The 15,514-nt window shown below is 49.3% G+C and overlaps 1 protein-coding gene across 1 annotated transcript in view; it reads right to left on the bottom strand.

The window, feature by feature from the left end:
- Positions 1–15,514, bottom strand: part of LOC101999605 (CUB and sushi domain-containing protein 2) — a 514,736-nt gene that overhangs the window by 165,352 nt on the left and 333,870 nt on the right. Inside the window, exon 13 of the mRNA XM_026782281.1 lies at positions 11,586–11,768. Within this exon, the coding sequence (XP_026638082.1) occupies positions 11,586–11,768 (183 nt within the window). The remainder of the gene's footprint in view (positions 1–11,585; positions 11,769–15,514) is intronic.

Consider the following 15,514-nt stretch of genomic DNA (forward strand, 5'->3'; position numbering starts at 1 on the left):
GATCCCTTTCACCCCAGTCACCAGTTACCCTTCATTTTGTAGCAGCAGTGTTCTGGTCCATGGTCCTCACTCACCACTTGCGCCCAGCCCTACACTGAAGCTTTTCCAGTTGGGTCTGGCAATTAGGTTCTTGACCTTTGTTCCCAGGGTTCCTTTGAGACCGGCTAGGTTCTTGCTATTGAACACGTGTCCCTTATCAACACCACCTCTAGGGTATGATCTGGGGGATATTCTGAAGTCGGGCAGCTTCTTGTCACATCTGCACAATCCAGCCCACCTGGTCGGTCCTGGTGCTTAGCCTCACCTCCAGTCCCCCAGCATAGCCAGCCCCCCCAACTCCGCTATTGAGTTTCCAGATGCTAGCTGAGGCTTCGTGCTACCAGCTAAGATGACGAAATCTGGCAGCCCGTGAGACGACGCATGCAGAAGGTACCTTGATCAATATGCCTGGCTAAGCAGCTGAGTCTGAACTCTGGGGTCTCAGTTTTAAGCTTGAAAGCAGACCATGACTTCTTTGGAGAATTACGTGGAGCTTGTGAGCCCTAAACAGCATGGGTTGGGGTGTCAGTTTTCCTGCTGAGGGACTGGGAGGAGAGTTTTGCATTTTACACCTACTGAATCTGTTTTTACATGTCTAAGAACAGACCAATGACTTGTAAGCCGTAGCTTATAAGTCATTGGGGCCTGGTTGCAAAGGACAGACTGCTTAGGAGGGTGAATTCAGTTCCTGCTGACGTTTGAAACAAGGCATGTGGCCTAGGTCAGTGTCTCAAGGCAGGGTCTACCCTCACACTTTCTCCCAGCAACTCTGCTGGTCTCAACCACGATTGTCGAAGCAAGGCAATAAGAGACGCAGGTCTCCCACCCTCCCTGTAACATAGCCGCTACCAAGCCAGACCTCAAACCCAGGGTTTTAACACTCCTCCGCGGTCAATCCATATCTAGAAGATTCCATATGAACCCACTTACAGGTGGTGCACCTCTTGGGTGGAAACTGACGTAAAGGATGCCCTGTCAGCTTTCTTGGGATGACGGACTACATAATCTGGACTGGAGCGGCGTGTGTTCCAAGTCTAGAGTCTCCCGTGCGATTCCGAGGAACTGAGACACACGGGATGAAGCATGGTACCCAAGCATTCAGTTCTTCTGTCCCCAGCGATGGCTGTTCACAAGCGTGTCTCACCTCTGACCACAGCTACCTGGCCCAACCTTTAAGAACTCGGGGTGACTCTGTTTTATATCTTTGTTCCATGAGCAGGTGCCAGCTGGCCTTTTGGGGTCCTTCTAGAGTTAGCTTTAGTTCCTATTATCCTGGGAAGTCAGGCCCAGGATCAGGGCGGAGACAATACCAATCTATGTTGTCTCCTGAACTTAGAGGAATTCAACACAGGGAGTGGCTACATCTCCGACAGCTCAAATGGTGCCGTAAGCCCGGGTTCCTGTGGCTCTCAGGCCTTCAGGTCTGTCCTCATCCCCAAGAGCTGAGCTCTGTCATAGTCTGACATGTTCCCCAAGGTAGTTTCGGCAGGGACCTTCGTGGGGTCCAGAGATGACCTCATCCAGGCATGCCTCAAGTTGCCGCCCAGTGAAGACTGGCGAAGAAAACGGAGGGTCATTTAGCATGATCACATGGAGGTGCATTTACCCCCAAAAGACGGGCACACAGAGGAACACACAGCCTGAGAAATCTTGTACTCTAAGTCCTCTGTGGAGCCTCACTGGAGTTCACACAGAGCGGGAGAGCTAGCAGCCCTGCTGCGGAAATCCCATCCCGTGACCGCCCTACCTACAAGATGACCGTTACGCATGAGAGCTGGAGGGACAACGATAAACAAGAGGCTCCCACAGACAGGCGAATTAAACCTTCCTGAGCACCACAGAGCCTGAAGAAACCCACAACCAGGAAGGCTGCACTTATATCCCAGGCTGATGACGAATTCTCCCAGGGGCTCAAAGAGCCGGGAATGGGCACCAACAGAGCCTCAAACCCCAGTTCCAACACAGAAGCTGTGAGAACAAATGCTGGCCTGGGAAGCTCGGCAGATGCCGCCACAGCTTTCTGAGTCAGAAGCCGGGGTGCTCAAGGAGAAGGCACAGCCGGAGTCCTGGGCATCTGACAGAGAGGAGAGGCCTGCTGGCTTGCTGTCACAGCTTGGAGGCACAAGTGGGAGTTGACGGTGATAGCCCATTGCGCCACCAGGCCAGGTGACTGCACATGGCTAGATACCACAGCCTGGTCAATTTCCCCAGTCCCTGTTGTACCCAGACGCTCCTTCCTAAAAGTCTAGACCAGGTTCTGGATCCAGCCAGGTTCTCACTTTAGTTCTGGATGGATTCTGGGAATGGGATGGATTTTCACTGTGTCACAATCTTCCGAGAAGACTTTGGAAGCTTTGCAGCTAACTGCAACATGCTTCCTCCCTTCCTGGTGACCACATAGATCGGTGTAATTAATTTGGAGATCGCTTTGTCATAAAAGCGTGTGCTCACCAAACAGCCAAGGGCTCCTGGAGGACCATGGGAGAAGCATCCCCTCTACGCCCCCTTCCAGCATAGCACTCAGTGAGCAGAAACCCTCTGCAACCATCCTGCTACATTGAAACGAGAGGAAAGCCGAAAACCACTACAAAATGTGAGGTCCAAGCATGGTGCCGTTCATCCTGTCCTTGCTAGGATACCAACGTGCAGCTAATAGTCCGTAGACTCCAGGAGACTGTGATCACTATGACAGCGGACGCCTGGCCAGTCCCGATGTCCGATCATAATATATCACTTCATGTGTTCACGGTGCCACGCCTCACAAGCTGCCATCTCAGCATGTGACCAAACATCTCAGAAAACGCCATAAAAATCCCTAAGCGGCTGACACACACTAGGTGTTTCACGTTAGTGCTTCAGAAATCTTAATATTTAGATCACATAGGAACATTCTAGAACTATAATTCCTGGGTTCAGTGAACAAGAAATTTCAGAGAACGAGACCAGGAATTTCGTGTTTTAAAATGTTCATGTGTGATGCTAATAATGAGCTGGGTTTGGGTCTGTTTTAGACTGAACAGACACCTCTTTAACACACAAAGTATTTATTTAAACAAACAAACAACCCCTCCCCCCTCCAAAAAAAGAGTAGAGAGTGTAACAAGAGATAGATGCAGGATCCATACTGGCCGGATGCTACCTCCTTGGCCATTCTAATAGAACGCATGCAGGGAGCATCCACCAAGAGCCTTTGCCTTCTCTGCCCCTGGCCGGCTCCGTACCTGCGTCCCACAGATCTACTATTTAGAGCCAGATTCTAAGCCAAGCTTACATTGACCAGACTATTCCATTCCTACACATCAGTGACTGAGGTGTAGGATGGTTCCAGCGTTGGCATCTGGTGTGTGTGGGAGAGCACAACATACCCACAGGTTCTCTGTCCCTCTCTTGATGACCCTTCCTCAGCACTATATCCCAGCCAACACTGGGGCCCTTGAGCTGGTTCTTGACTTCTCAGTTTCTGCTCACAGCAATGTACTTTTCTGTCACTGTGGCCCCTGCCTGGTAGATGGATACATGCTGCAGGGGTAGACTCTATTACCCAGAAGTCTCCTCTCCCCATAATGCCTATTCCAACACAGATCTGGCCTGGTCTGACAGTGTTGACTCCTTGACAATGCTGGCGGTGACCAGCATGAGCTAGCTTTTTACCCAGAGTCAATCCCTTCAACCTTGGGCTTTCTCAGCTCTGTCGTGCCTTATCCAGGTTGACCTCAGGGCATCACGGTGCTTCACAGCCATGGCCACCATACCCATTTCCAGCGCCGTGATAAACAGACATCGCACGTCCTGAATCTCTGGTGGCCCACTCTCCATATCCCCAGCCTACAAGCATTCCCACTCTGCGTATCTCTAGCAAGGCCAAGTCACAGGTTCTTAGTTGCCAAGTTTTTGAGGACCAGATGATAGAGGGAGGGGTACCCTAGAACTCCTGAAGCTCCTGGCTTATTTCCTCAGGTCCTCTGAGGTCAGTGGGACCTTGATGGAAGCCTTGAGGGCTGAGGATGTTTCCTTGAGCTGAGGAAGCTCATACAGCTCTCATGGCAGCTCTTGCCCCATCACAGAGATCCTCAGGAGAGTTATACCCCACACAGAGGTTGACACTTTCAGATCTTGGCCCATCCCAACCCCGGCTCCGAGCATTTGAAAAATGCAATTTCTGAGGGCTCTTGCTATTGTGATCATCTTCTCTGGGCCAAGGGAAAGGCAGTTTGAAATGGGAAAATTTGGGATTGTATCTTTACAGGGGAATACCAGGTGCTGGCTACAGTCAGTTGGGAACAATGAAGGGTAAATTTCATCTGGGCATGGTGCACGGTACAGAGGTAGGTGGGTTATCTGGGCATGGGGCATAGGTAGGCAGTGTCGTCTGGGCGTGGTGCAGAGGCAGGCAATGTCATGCTCAAAGCACCTGCCAGGAAGAAGGCAGGTAAGGAGTTATGGATGTGGCCTGTATACAGCAAACAACAGAGCTGTTATATTTAGACAAATGCAAGAAGAAGAAGAAGCAAAAGAGACATGCCAGTGTCTAGGTGCGAAGCTGTGTATTAGCAAAGTGTCTACTTTCTTCAAGTTAATTTATAGTTTAACAGGCGCGCACACACAAAATCCCAGTAGGCTTTTATTTTTATTCTGACAAAGTGATTCTAAAATTAATCTTGAACAACAAACAGATGCGAATAACAATGACTACTCTGAAAGAGAAAATAATTAAGAGAGGAAGGAGTCGATTTTAGCTGTTCTAGATATTAAAACATATTATAAAACAACAATTAAAATTATTCAGTACCAGGGCCGAGATAGACACAGAGTAGCGGAACAAAGGGTGGCCTAGGGAAGAGCCTTAGCTACATTTGAGGATTCAGAGCACGAGGAAACAATCTATCTCCCTCAGATCACAAGGGAAGAGAATTACTTAAAAATTAAGTTGGAAGCCTGCCTAAGAGTTTGGACAATATTACACACTCATCCAAATACACTCCAGATGGATTAACGATTACAGCTTAAAATCCAACCCCCGACAGATAGCTAAAAATAGGACAGAGCGTCTCTCGGATCCATGACAGAATGATAACTCTGTCAGCTTTGGAAAGAAACCACAAATATTGGGGAATTTGTCTACATGGGGATGTAAAACAACTTTACAACGCAAAACAGCCAAACACAAAGACAATGAAGATTGGTAGAGTGTGGAGTGAAGGCCACGCGGGGCTTCACTCCATACAACAGAAGAGCGCCTTCCTCCTGCAAAGGAAAATGGCAGCCTCCTGGAACTGCACACGAGGGCCCAGGACTGTCCTCTGTTGGGCTGGATCCAGGGCTGGTGCCCTTGTCTAGTGACCAAGATGGAAATTCCAGGATCCCCCTATCAACTCTTTCATACCTGCTCCAAAAGGGAGTCCAAAGCTCTTGCCAGACTTTACTGCCATTAGATCCCACTGCCCCTCACATGTGCCTACAGCAGCCTTCCACTCTAGGAAACCCTGCAGACACAAGCACCCATTCACAAGCATGAGTGTGTATGTGCGTGTAGGGGTGTGCATATCAACATTAATAAGCATGTGCGTGCATGTGCATTTGTACATAGGTGTGCATGCTTGTACGCATGCGTGCTTCCATATGGATGTATGCTGATATGCACACGTGTGTGCGTAGATGAACAGGCATGTGCTTATATGTGCACGAATTCATTCAGGTGCTTGCATTTGTGTGTGTGTTCCCATGGGACGTCCCCCCTTTGCACATGTGACATGGGTCCTCTGGGACTCCATGACACTGATGCCTTCTTTTCCATCATGGTCCCTATTCTGCCCCTGCATTCTAAAGTCAGGTCTTCTAACAGGGATGACATCCCATCCGCTCTGGGATGAGAGGACCACTGCAGTCTGCATCTGTGGCAGTGGCCGCTACACGTAGACTAGTAAATGAGACTCACACAGAGACAATTTGAGTGCGCCTGCCTCACCAAGATCTCTGCTTGAAAAAAATCTGACATACAGGGACAACTTCAATTCACATAATTGGGTCTGTCTTCCACAGAGAGAGTTTCTGGGGGTCAAGCCTTGTCCCCCTTACTCCTGGGTTCGCAGCCCTTACCATAATCTTGGGAGTCCCCAGCAATCAACTGATAAATGCTATAGGGTCCATTCAATATAGAGTTATTAAATTCTCACATCTACAAAGGCCACACAAATATGGAGGTATAATGGGGCTGTTAAAGGTGACAAGCTATTGCATATGTCACCTACAGGAGGAAAGACACGAAGTTGTTCTCTCTGAAAATGTGAAGGCAGATGAGCCCAGAATGAGACGCCACATTTCTGGATGGGAAGACCACACATCTAGCGAACTTAAGCTTATAGATTTTGCTCCTGGCATTATGAATGGGTATGAATGATACTTGGGGTCTGGAGAGTCACACAACAGCGTATATTCATAGAGAGGTATACAGATCTTCATCTACTGGTCTGATCACAGGAAGTCACATGCATGAGGATTTTCTTACAGTCAGAGATAAAACAATTGAACATAAATGGTACCATGAGGCTTGGCCCATTCACCAAACAGACTATGCCACGGGTTTAGAAAAGGTAAGCGTGAAAGACACGTAGCTGCCTGGTAAGGGATACAACGTGGTGTGGACTTTGAAACATAGCATGCAAAATGGTACGCCCAATGTGACTGAGACCACCAGCAAGGCGAGAAGGGAAGGAAAGACCAACCTTCAGATGTGGATCCCTGTGAAATTGTGAAACAGCTTTTCACTTTTAGGGGAGGGAGATTGGGAATGCGTTCTTTAAATTTTGAAAATTGTATTTAAATCATCCCATTTACAAAAGCGTAAAAAATTCTACACTGTACTAAAGTCTTGCATTGGGTGTTGTCCCCTGAGTTGTGGGAGCTTCTGGACATTGCAGCAGGTGGTATGGGCGGAGGTCACCCTTCAGCGAAAGCAGTCACCCCCAGGATGCTCCAGTTTAGAACGCGATTGGGAACAGACACATACCCTCTGGTGCCATGGACTTTGGACACAGAGAGCTGCTCAGACAGAACATGAAGATGGATGGAAACGTGACCAATGGAAGGAATGGGAAGCGGAGGTGAGGAAAAGGGTCCAGTGCTGCTCCCCCAGGACCTATCCCTTCACGGATGTGCCGCACTCCGTACCCAGCAGTTACCTCCTGGGAAACCCAGCCTTGGACCTTATCCTAAGTATTTGTCCCTGCTCCTCAGGCGAGCCCTCGGATGCTGGGAATGTGTGGTGGCTGCATAGCCTCCAGATGAGTACATTTCCCACGCCTGAACTTGCTTTTCTCCTCTATAATCAGAGGGAAGAAACACTCTGCAACACCGCGAGGAAGGGTCCCATCTTCCCAACAACATGAAACAAGCTAACACAAAACCAGCCCCCTCCCTGCCACATGGTCCCTCATCATCAGGATGCTTCAGACTTTAACCACAGCCCCCCAAAGGCAGGGGACGCCTTGAGACAAGACTAAGCTACCCAAGAACATGGGTCTTTATCTGGGATAGGTTTACCACCAAGGAATACCTGCCAGTGTCTAGAGAAGATTTTGGTTGTCCCAGCTGGTGTGTGGAGTGTGCAGCACTGGTGTTCAGTGTGGTAGAGGGCAGAGATGCCACTAAAGCAATCTACAAGACCTGACAGTTCTCTGGGATAAAGACCAACATTACAGGACCTGAAAAATCAGGAGTAACTAACCTAACAGCTGAAAAGTCTTCGTTATGATGGCCCCATGATCTAGTCCAGTCCTTTCTTCAGCATGGAGGTGGGATGGGGGGTTGGGTGCAAACTGAGGAAAGGGCAGGCAGATACCAGGAGAGGGCTATTTTGCATAGCAACCCTGTCTTCCCCTCTTTCCTATCTTCAAAGCCAAGTTCAATCCCAGCATCCTCTATGGGATCTTCTCTAGCACCCAAGGGTTCCATTCTCCCTGATTGAACCCTCACGACTTTGCTCTTGATGCCTAGTTCGAACTGCATACATCCCAGGAGACCCCTCCTTCTCATTTCACACATGCACCCTATATATTAAGACGGCCGCAATTAGGATTCACACGCTCTTATGGGCTTCAGGAAATGGGCGGGCGAGGAGAACCGGGGTTCTGTGTGCTCCTGGCCAGAAGCTGTTTGGCAACTTCTCTGGAAAGTGGCTGCTAATGGACTGATAATTGGTTTCCTGCCTTCCTTATGAAGTGTGAAGTACTCCGCTAGCCTGTCAACAAAGCATCAAGGACTATGCAAACCACCCTCAGAGTGATTTGTATCTTCCTTCCCACTGTCTCTCTGGAAAGGCAATGACTGACTGTCTGCCTAAAGATGCACAGAAGCGTATCTCTAGTAAAGATGATGCTAAAACAAACAGAGACTCTGAAAGGTAAGGTATACAAGTTTCCTTGCCACAGCCCTGTCCTCAGGACAGCTATGGTGAACAACTCCCTAAGCAGAGATGGAAGAGAACAGCCCGGAAACCCTGAGTCTGGCACTTGGCTGGGGGCAGACAGTCAGCATGGCTGACTGGATGGAGAGTGCTTCTCCTCTGGGCTGATATAGGGGTCCCTGTGGAGGAGGACTGTCTGAGGAGGCCAAGAGAGGAAAGGAGCTGGCTCTGTGTGCTCAGATGGAGCCCTTCAATGTGAGAGGCATTATCCTGCTGCTATCCTAGAGGGGGAAAGATGGTCTGCGGAGCACCCACCACTGCAAGGGCATCTCAGCAGCCGGGGAGCCATGCTGAAGCTGTTGCTCACTGCGGCAAGTGCTCAGTGCACAAGTACGAAGGGGGAGTGGCTGTGTGTGGACCTGGCAGGCCAACTCCCCAGGAAGGGGACGTTTTGAAGGCAACGCTTCCCCTGAAGAACAGGGCAGCGCTTCACACTGCTTTGAACAATCATTCTAAGACATTTCAGCCAGCAAAAAGGATTTCCCTGGTCCCTTTCTAACTCCTCTGAATGTGAGAGCAACACTGTTTAGCGAAGTGCCGTGTGGATGTGAGCTGTGACGAACGTGGGGGTGAGTCTCCAGACGAGCCTTCTGCCGGAGGTGCTTTTGTGTGTATGTTAAGGAGCACTCTACGCTACAGACAGGCGACTTTACTACGTTCTAGTTTTATGGACATTTATAGACGCTGTCCCGTTTCTATTGATCAGAAACTATGGAGTGTTTGATCTAGAGCAGGAAGCAGGAACACCTCTCAGTCAAAGTATGACCTGCGCTGTGATGACCCAGTTTGTGGACCAGTTTCCAAGCATTCGCCATGGAAAGTGTGGAGGCCTCTCGTGCTACAGTTATCTTTGGCCATCCATATGACCCTGGAGAGGTAGACTCTGGGAAGTGAGAATGTGGAGCTACCCTGGACAATGGGGAGCTATCCTGTTGGGTCAGCAAATACCTAGAGAGAAAGAAGATGCCCTGGCTGCACTTGGGAAGCTCAGCTAGAGGCAAGAACTGGGTCTCTAGACATTGATCGTTGACTAATCTCATCGCCGTTCTTTCATTACCAGACCTTGAGCTCCACAGGGGCAAAGCCAGGGCCCGTGGAAGCAGGAGCTTAGAGACTGGGGATTCGTCAGACAGCAGAGAGAGGGCAGCCCCTTGTGCTCATGAGGTACAAAGAGGGGCTTGCTCTGTGGAGAGAGCTGGTTGGGCCTGCCCTCCTCTACTCACGCCAACCTCACTGGGTCTCAAGCTGTGTTCTTCTAGACCCAAGTGAGCAGACACAGGAACTGATGGGAGTGACTGAAGAATACAGTGTCCTCTCCCATCTTAGAACTTTCCAGAGACCATGGCATGCCAGCTGCCCAGAGTGACTGCTTTGTGGTTCTTATCAAAAGCCCTGGGTCCTTCATCTCTGCTCCAAACAACAGAGAGCACAGGCTGGACTCACCGCTGCCAGTATAGCCTGGTCCTCCAATTCTCAGCTATTTGTAAACAGAGTTCAGCACGCTGCTTCTGGAGATGAAGGGCCTGCAGGGCAGCACCTCAAGAGGTTCAGCCCTTAGAGAAGGCTCTAGAAAAACATTCTAGAATGACTCCCCAGAAGCACAGCATCAGGTACTTTCCCGGAGGCCTCCAGTGGTTACTGCCACCTTTCCCCTTGCTAACCACGATTTGTTTTGGTTTGTGGGGTCCTTCCAAATTTGATCTTCCCAGGCTCATGCCCATGAAGATCCCCTTCTTCCAGTGTTTTCTGCTTCATTTTATCAAGATAAATTTCAAAAATTAAGCTCCATGATGCCTGTGGGAAGCCCACTGTCTGGGCCTTTTCATCTTAGGTAGAACCTGAGAGATGGCATGGCCTACTCTGTTCCCCTTTGTCTAGCTCGGTTCAACTGTGCTGTCAGAACTTGTGGTTGCTTACTCTGAGCTATCCCTACTACCTATCCCTGATCCTTGCATCCCCAGGGCTCCTAGCACTCAATGGCGCCAACAAAGAGACAGTCTGCTCTTTCCCACCTACATCGGGAGCAGAGCTGGGCCGATACAATGCAATTTGATTTCTTTTTCCACTGAGAGTGATTCCATGTGGATCTAGAAGTGATTTGATCTTTAAACCTCAGAAGAATTTTTGCATAAACTTATCAGACATAGAAAATGCTTTGTCAAAGTAATTATTTTCAGTTTGAGCAGTGTAATCACTGTGGTATGACCCAGATCACCGACCCATTCTCATTGCAGGGATGTCAACTGTTTACTAGGTTCTCCCACCCCCAGCCCCCAGGGGCTCTCAGTCTGTGGCATACAGTGTTCAGAGGTCCTGAAATGCCCGCTAAGGTGGGCAGAGGATCGGAGGATCAGGTCAAGTGCCCTTCCCTGAGATTTCAAAGAAAGAGCCAGAAGAGTTGAGTGTTGAGAGCCAGGACAAGAAGAGGCGACAACCAGAGAAGTTAGAACCTCAGACCTCCCAATACCGGCTGTGTGGCTTCCCCTTGCCACATCAGCCCCTCACACTTAGACTCTCACTGCGACTCCTGATGTTCGTGATGCCGCAAAGTATGTCCAGCACACACAAGAAGAAAGATGGCGGGCTTCCTTGAGTATCTTCATGGAACAGACTACTCAACTCCCCAAAAGATCAGCCATGCAAGGATAGCTGGAGCCCTCCTCCCTCCCTAAAGCCACACACGAGGCAGCGATCATAGCCTCGGATCCTCGCAGCACGCCAAGGATGGTACACCATCTACCAACTTAGAGCCATCTTGCCCAGCCCACAATGCATGGTGTCACAGCGGTGACAAGAATAAGGAGGGATGTCTTGGTCTGACCTTCAAGGGCCATGCTCAGTGATCTCTAATTTGCTTTAAGGATTACCATCAAAGGTCCTGCTCTATCAAAGAAGGTTCTCCAAAGGTCAAGAGCTGGAGCCTACATTAGATGTGGGAACCCAGATAGCCACCTTCCTAGGAATAAGAGAAACCACCCAGAAAGAGCTGTGGGTACCCACTGGAGGTTTTCAAAGACGGGGCCTTAGCTAGGGATCTAGCCTGCCTCTCTGGGGAGCCCATCCGTGGCCACCCCTGCTCACTTACACACACAGCCTGGCTTCTTAGCCGACCACTGGTTATTCTTTTGGCACGTGATTGATTTCTGCCCCACCAGCTCAAAGGCAGGCTGACATTCAAACTTGAGTGTGTCACCGTGGCGAAAGCGAGAGCCTTCTCTCCGGCCGTAGGCGGGTATGCCGGGGTCTCCGCAACTGCCCTGCTCAATCTCTGAAAAACAAGACAAAAAAAAAAAAAAAAAAAAAAAAAAACCCAAAAAAAAAAAAAAAAAAAAAAAAAAAAAAAAAAAAAAACAAGAGAGAAAAAAAAGAGAGATGACTTTACATCTGTCCTGGAGGCATAGGTTCCCCAGGGCATGCTCTGTTACCCTCCTACCATGCGTCAGGGCATGGGATTCATAAATCCTATAAGACGATACCCTAAGATGAGAGGGCCTTCTGTTCTCAATGCCCCTGACTCTGTGTCCACACACTGTACCCCAGATACTTGGATATTTTCGTTCATGAAAGGTGGGTGTTAACGTCTTGGGTATGAACTTTCTCTTGCAGGCTCGTGTGTTTGAACACTTGGGAGTCCTCCATCTGGTTGGTATTGCTTGGGGGAGGTTGCGGGACTTTGGGGACAGTACCCTGGCTAACCGAAGCCGGTTGCTGAGAGGGAGCCTTGAGAGACATCTGCGTCTGGTTCAATTTGACTTGAGCTTCATGGATGGAGCCCCGTCAAGGTGGGCACTATCCAATACATCCTAGGACAAAATAACTCTCCCATCCTCTGACTGCATCCTGTCATGCACCAATCCAGGAGCTAGTATGTCCCAGCATTTGGAGACATTCTGCCCCAGTTGCACTTTTTGGTCTGACTGTGCACACTGCTGGGGAGATTTTCAGAAAGGTCCGTCTGAGTGGCGAAGGCCAGCTAGACCAAGCAAGAAGCTGCGGTCCTGTGAAATCTGTCCTCCTCGTAAACCAGAGTAAGTGGGAATCAATGCTGGCTGCCTTCCGACAATGCAGAAGCACTCTTGAGATACATATATTTTGTAGATTCAGTTTGAGACAGTAGCAGATAAAAGAAACAAACGACTCATTAAGTATACTTAAAGTTTGATCGAGCCAATTGGTGAGTCAGCTTGTCTCAGTCCTAAGAGATGGGCTCGGCCCTGGGAGTGAGCCAGGGCCCAGGGGCTTTGGTAAGGAGTCTGCCCTGGCTGTGTCTTTAGAGGTTCCTGAGTCACCTTGCTCTGTGCTGTGAGAGGGGATGGGGGAGGAGCGCCATCTCGGGAGGAAGATGGCCTACCAGGGGACAGGAAGCCATTGAGAAAGTGTCAGACAGTGGAAGGAGACAGCAAGAGACATGAGGTTTGGGAAAGCAGGGCCTGGAGTCACCCCGGGAGAGTTGGAGAGCTTCCCAGGACTCTCAGGAAGAAAGGACCTGCCTTTTCAGTGGATGCCATTATGGGTGGTCAGTAGCCCAGGTTTCCAGAAGTCACTGTGATTCTGCAAAAGCTTTCCTGCTGTGAGCTGTTTCTCTGTGCTGATCGGAGCTGTAAAGGCTCAGAGGCTCCTGACTGTCACCTTCATAGTTCATATTATCCCCCAAACCACTGAGAGGAGGCAGGACAAAGGATGCTGTACAGGGACCGTGTGTGTGTGTGTGTGTGTGTGTGTGTGTGTGTGTGTCTTCCAAGTCAAACATCAAGGATCATTGAAACTAGGGATCAGTATGACCATACGAGAGTACCAAGGGATCTCCAGTACAAGTCAGGTCAGTTCATCCAAATCTCAATTGTCCCCGCCTCATCATACACACACACACACACACACACACACACACACACACTGGCTGGACTTATATACACATGTTTCCTTGCAGCTGGCTTTGTGTATGCTGAGGGATAGGGATAGCGCCACCCTGAATCATTCCAAGGAAGTGGGAGTTTGCTTCAGATTCCAGAGCTCCAGTCATCTTCAGGACAGGAAGAAGCCCCCCTGTGGCAAAGGGATCTGAAGAAACAAGCTGCAGAATCCACCTTCTCTCGGTGTCCTCAAACATGCTATCTGTGATGTAAGAACTGAGGGCAGTGGCAGTAAACACTACCTGGCCATCTGAAGACAGAGCCCATATTTAAGGTTCCCTATTGAGGTCCCGTCATACAAAAATATATGTGTGCCGTACATCTGACTGAGTCTCTGCCATTAGCTTGTCTGTGGGTCTGCCTGCCTCAAGAGAGTATGCATTTGGGGATGTGGTGGTCTTCTCGTCCCCCACTGTGTACTCAAATCTCTTTGCACATAACAACACCTGCTTAATTCCTCCCTATCAACAAACAATCACAGGAATATATTTGCACCTGCTGTGTGCTGGGGCCTGTGCCAGCGTCTTCTACACTGATTATTACAACACAATTTTTTTTTAAAGCCATGACTATTTTATGTTAATCTTGATTTTAAAAATATTGTCTTAAATGCTATTTATCTTAAAATTGGAGTTTGGGGCCCCACTCTCAAACTATGTGCCTAAGGCAAGTGTCTCACTCATATCATGGAATCCCAGTCCTGGATCACAGAGAGCTTCTCGGAGAAGATGCTTTCTGTGCTGAGGCCTAAGACCACAGAGGAGCCAGCAGGAAAAGGCTTGGCAGTGAGAAGGAGACGAAGGGCCCTCTGGGTGGAGGGAAGAGGCCAGGTCGAGTGGCGGATGCAGGGTTGTGTGGTGAACAAAACTACCAAATGAGTCATCGTCATCACAACCAACTTCCCTTTATGAAACTAGCTATTTGCACACTGACTCCAGCCCGTGGCCACTGTGAACATTTTATAGATTAACCCATGTTATCCTTCCAGTGTTTCTAATAGAAGGTATTTTTTCCCTCCCATTTAAAAAGAGGAAACAGGCACAAAGACATATCTGTCTACACAGAGCTCAGAAGTGGTGTGTCTGAGACACACACACAGGCTCCAGGGGTCCTCACCTCTTTGATACTTTCCTTCTGCAAGTTCAAGCACTTTCTCCAAGTGGCAAGAGATGAGGCTGGAAATGGCTCTGATGGGGCATGAACAGCCCAAGAAAGGGCCTGTGCCATCTCTGTGGGATACTGAACTCTAGATGGTCAGGAATGGGAAGCTGATAAAAGATTCTACGTTACTCAGCAGTAGACACCTATACGTGAGAAAGCTCACTCTGCCCCCTGTCTGGGGAATGGTCTAGGATCAGCTAGCTAGAAGTCAGGAGAGGATTTGAATTCATTTACTCAAGAAATATTGGGACTGTCAGCCTAGTGTGGGCACTTGAGTAGTGGAGAACACAACAGGGACCAGAAGAGAAATGAGCTTTGCTTCCGTGGAGCCTCTGTGTTGGTGGGAGATGGTATCCTATACTGAGTCCAGGAAAGGGGGGATGGAGGGAACCAGGAAGATGTGAGCGGTCTGATGTAGGAACAAGCCACAGGCTTGCCAAGAACTAAAGGGGGGGGCAAGGTCTACCATACCTCTATGGGTTAGGCTTTCTCACGAGGGTGTGATCCCCTAACACAAGAGTGCAGGAGGCAGGAGACTGCACGGAGGGTCATAACAAGGGCAGGATGCTTTTTGAGACATTGCCACTAAGGAGCAGTTATCTAGATTTTAAGTTTAGAATGGAAGTTCAGAATTTGACATGCAGGTCATAAATGAGCCAGGAGAAATATGAGACCAACCAAGCAAAATAAGAGATGCCCCCCCCCCCCCAGAATGGGACGAAATGGACAGTTTGGGGGAGTGGTAGTAGAACAGATAGTAGCCCAAGGCGAGTGGGGGGGCCACAGAACTTGGAGGAGGATGAACTGAGGTGATTAATGGATGCCATGTCATAGGAAAGTTAGGGTGGGACAGAAAGCAAAGGAATAAAAGGAGACCATTGCTGATGCGGTGACGGACAGTGGTCATGAGAGCCAGCACCCAACGGGAGGGAGGATAACCAAG

The sequence above is a fragment of the Microtus ochrogaster genome, chromosome 10 (assembly GCF_000317375.1).
Source record: "Microtus ochrogaster isolate Prairie Vole_2 chromosome 10, MicOch1.0, whole genome shotgun sequence".
NCBI classification, from domain to species: domain Eukaryota; kingdom Metazoa; phylum Chordata; class Mammalia; order Rodentia; family Cricetidae; genus Microtus; species Microtus ochrogaster.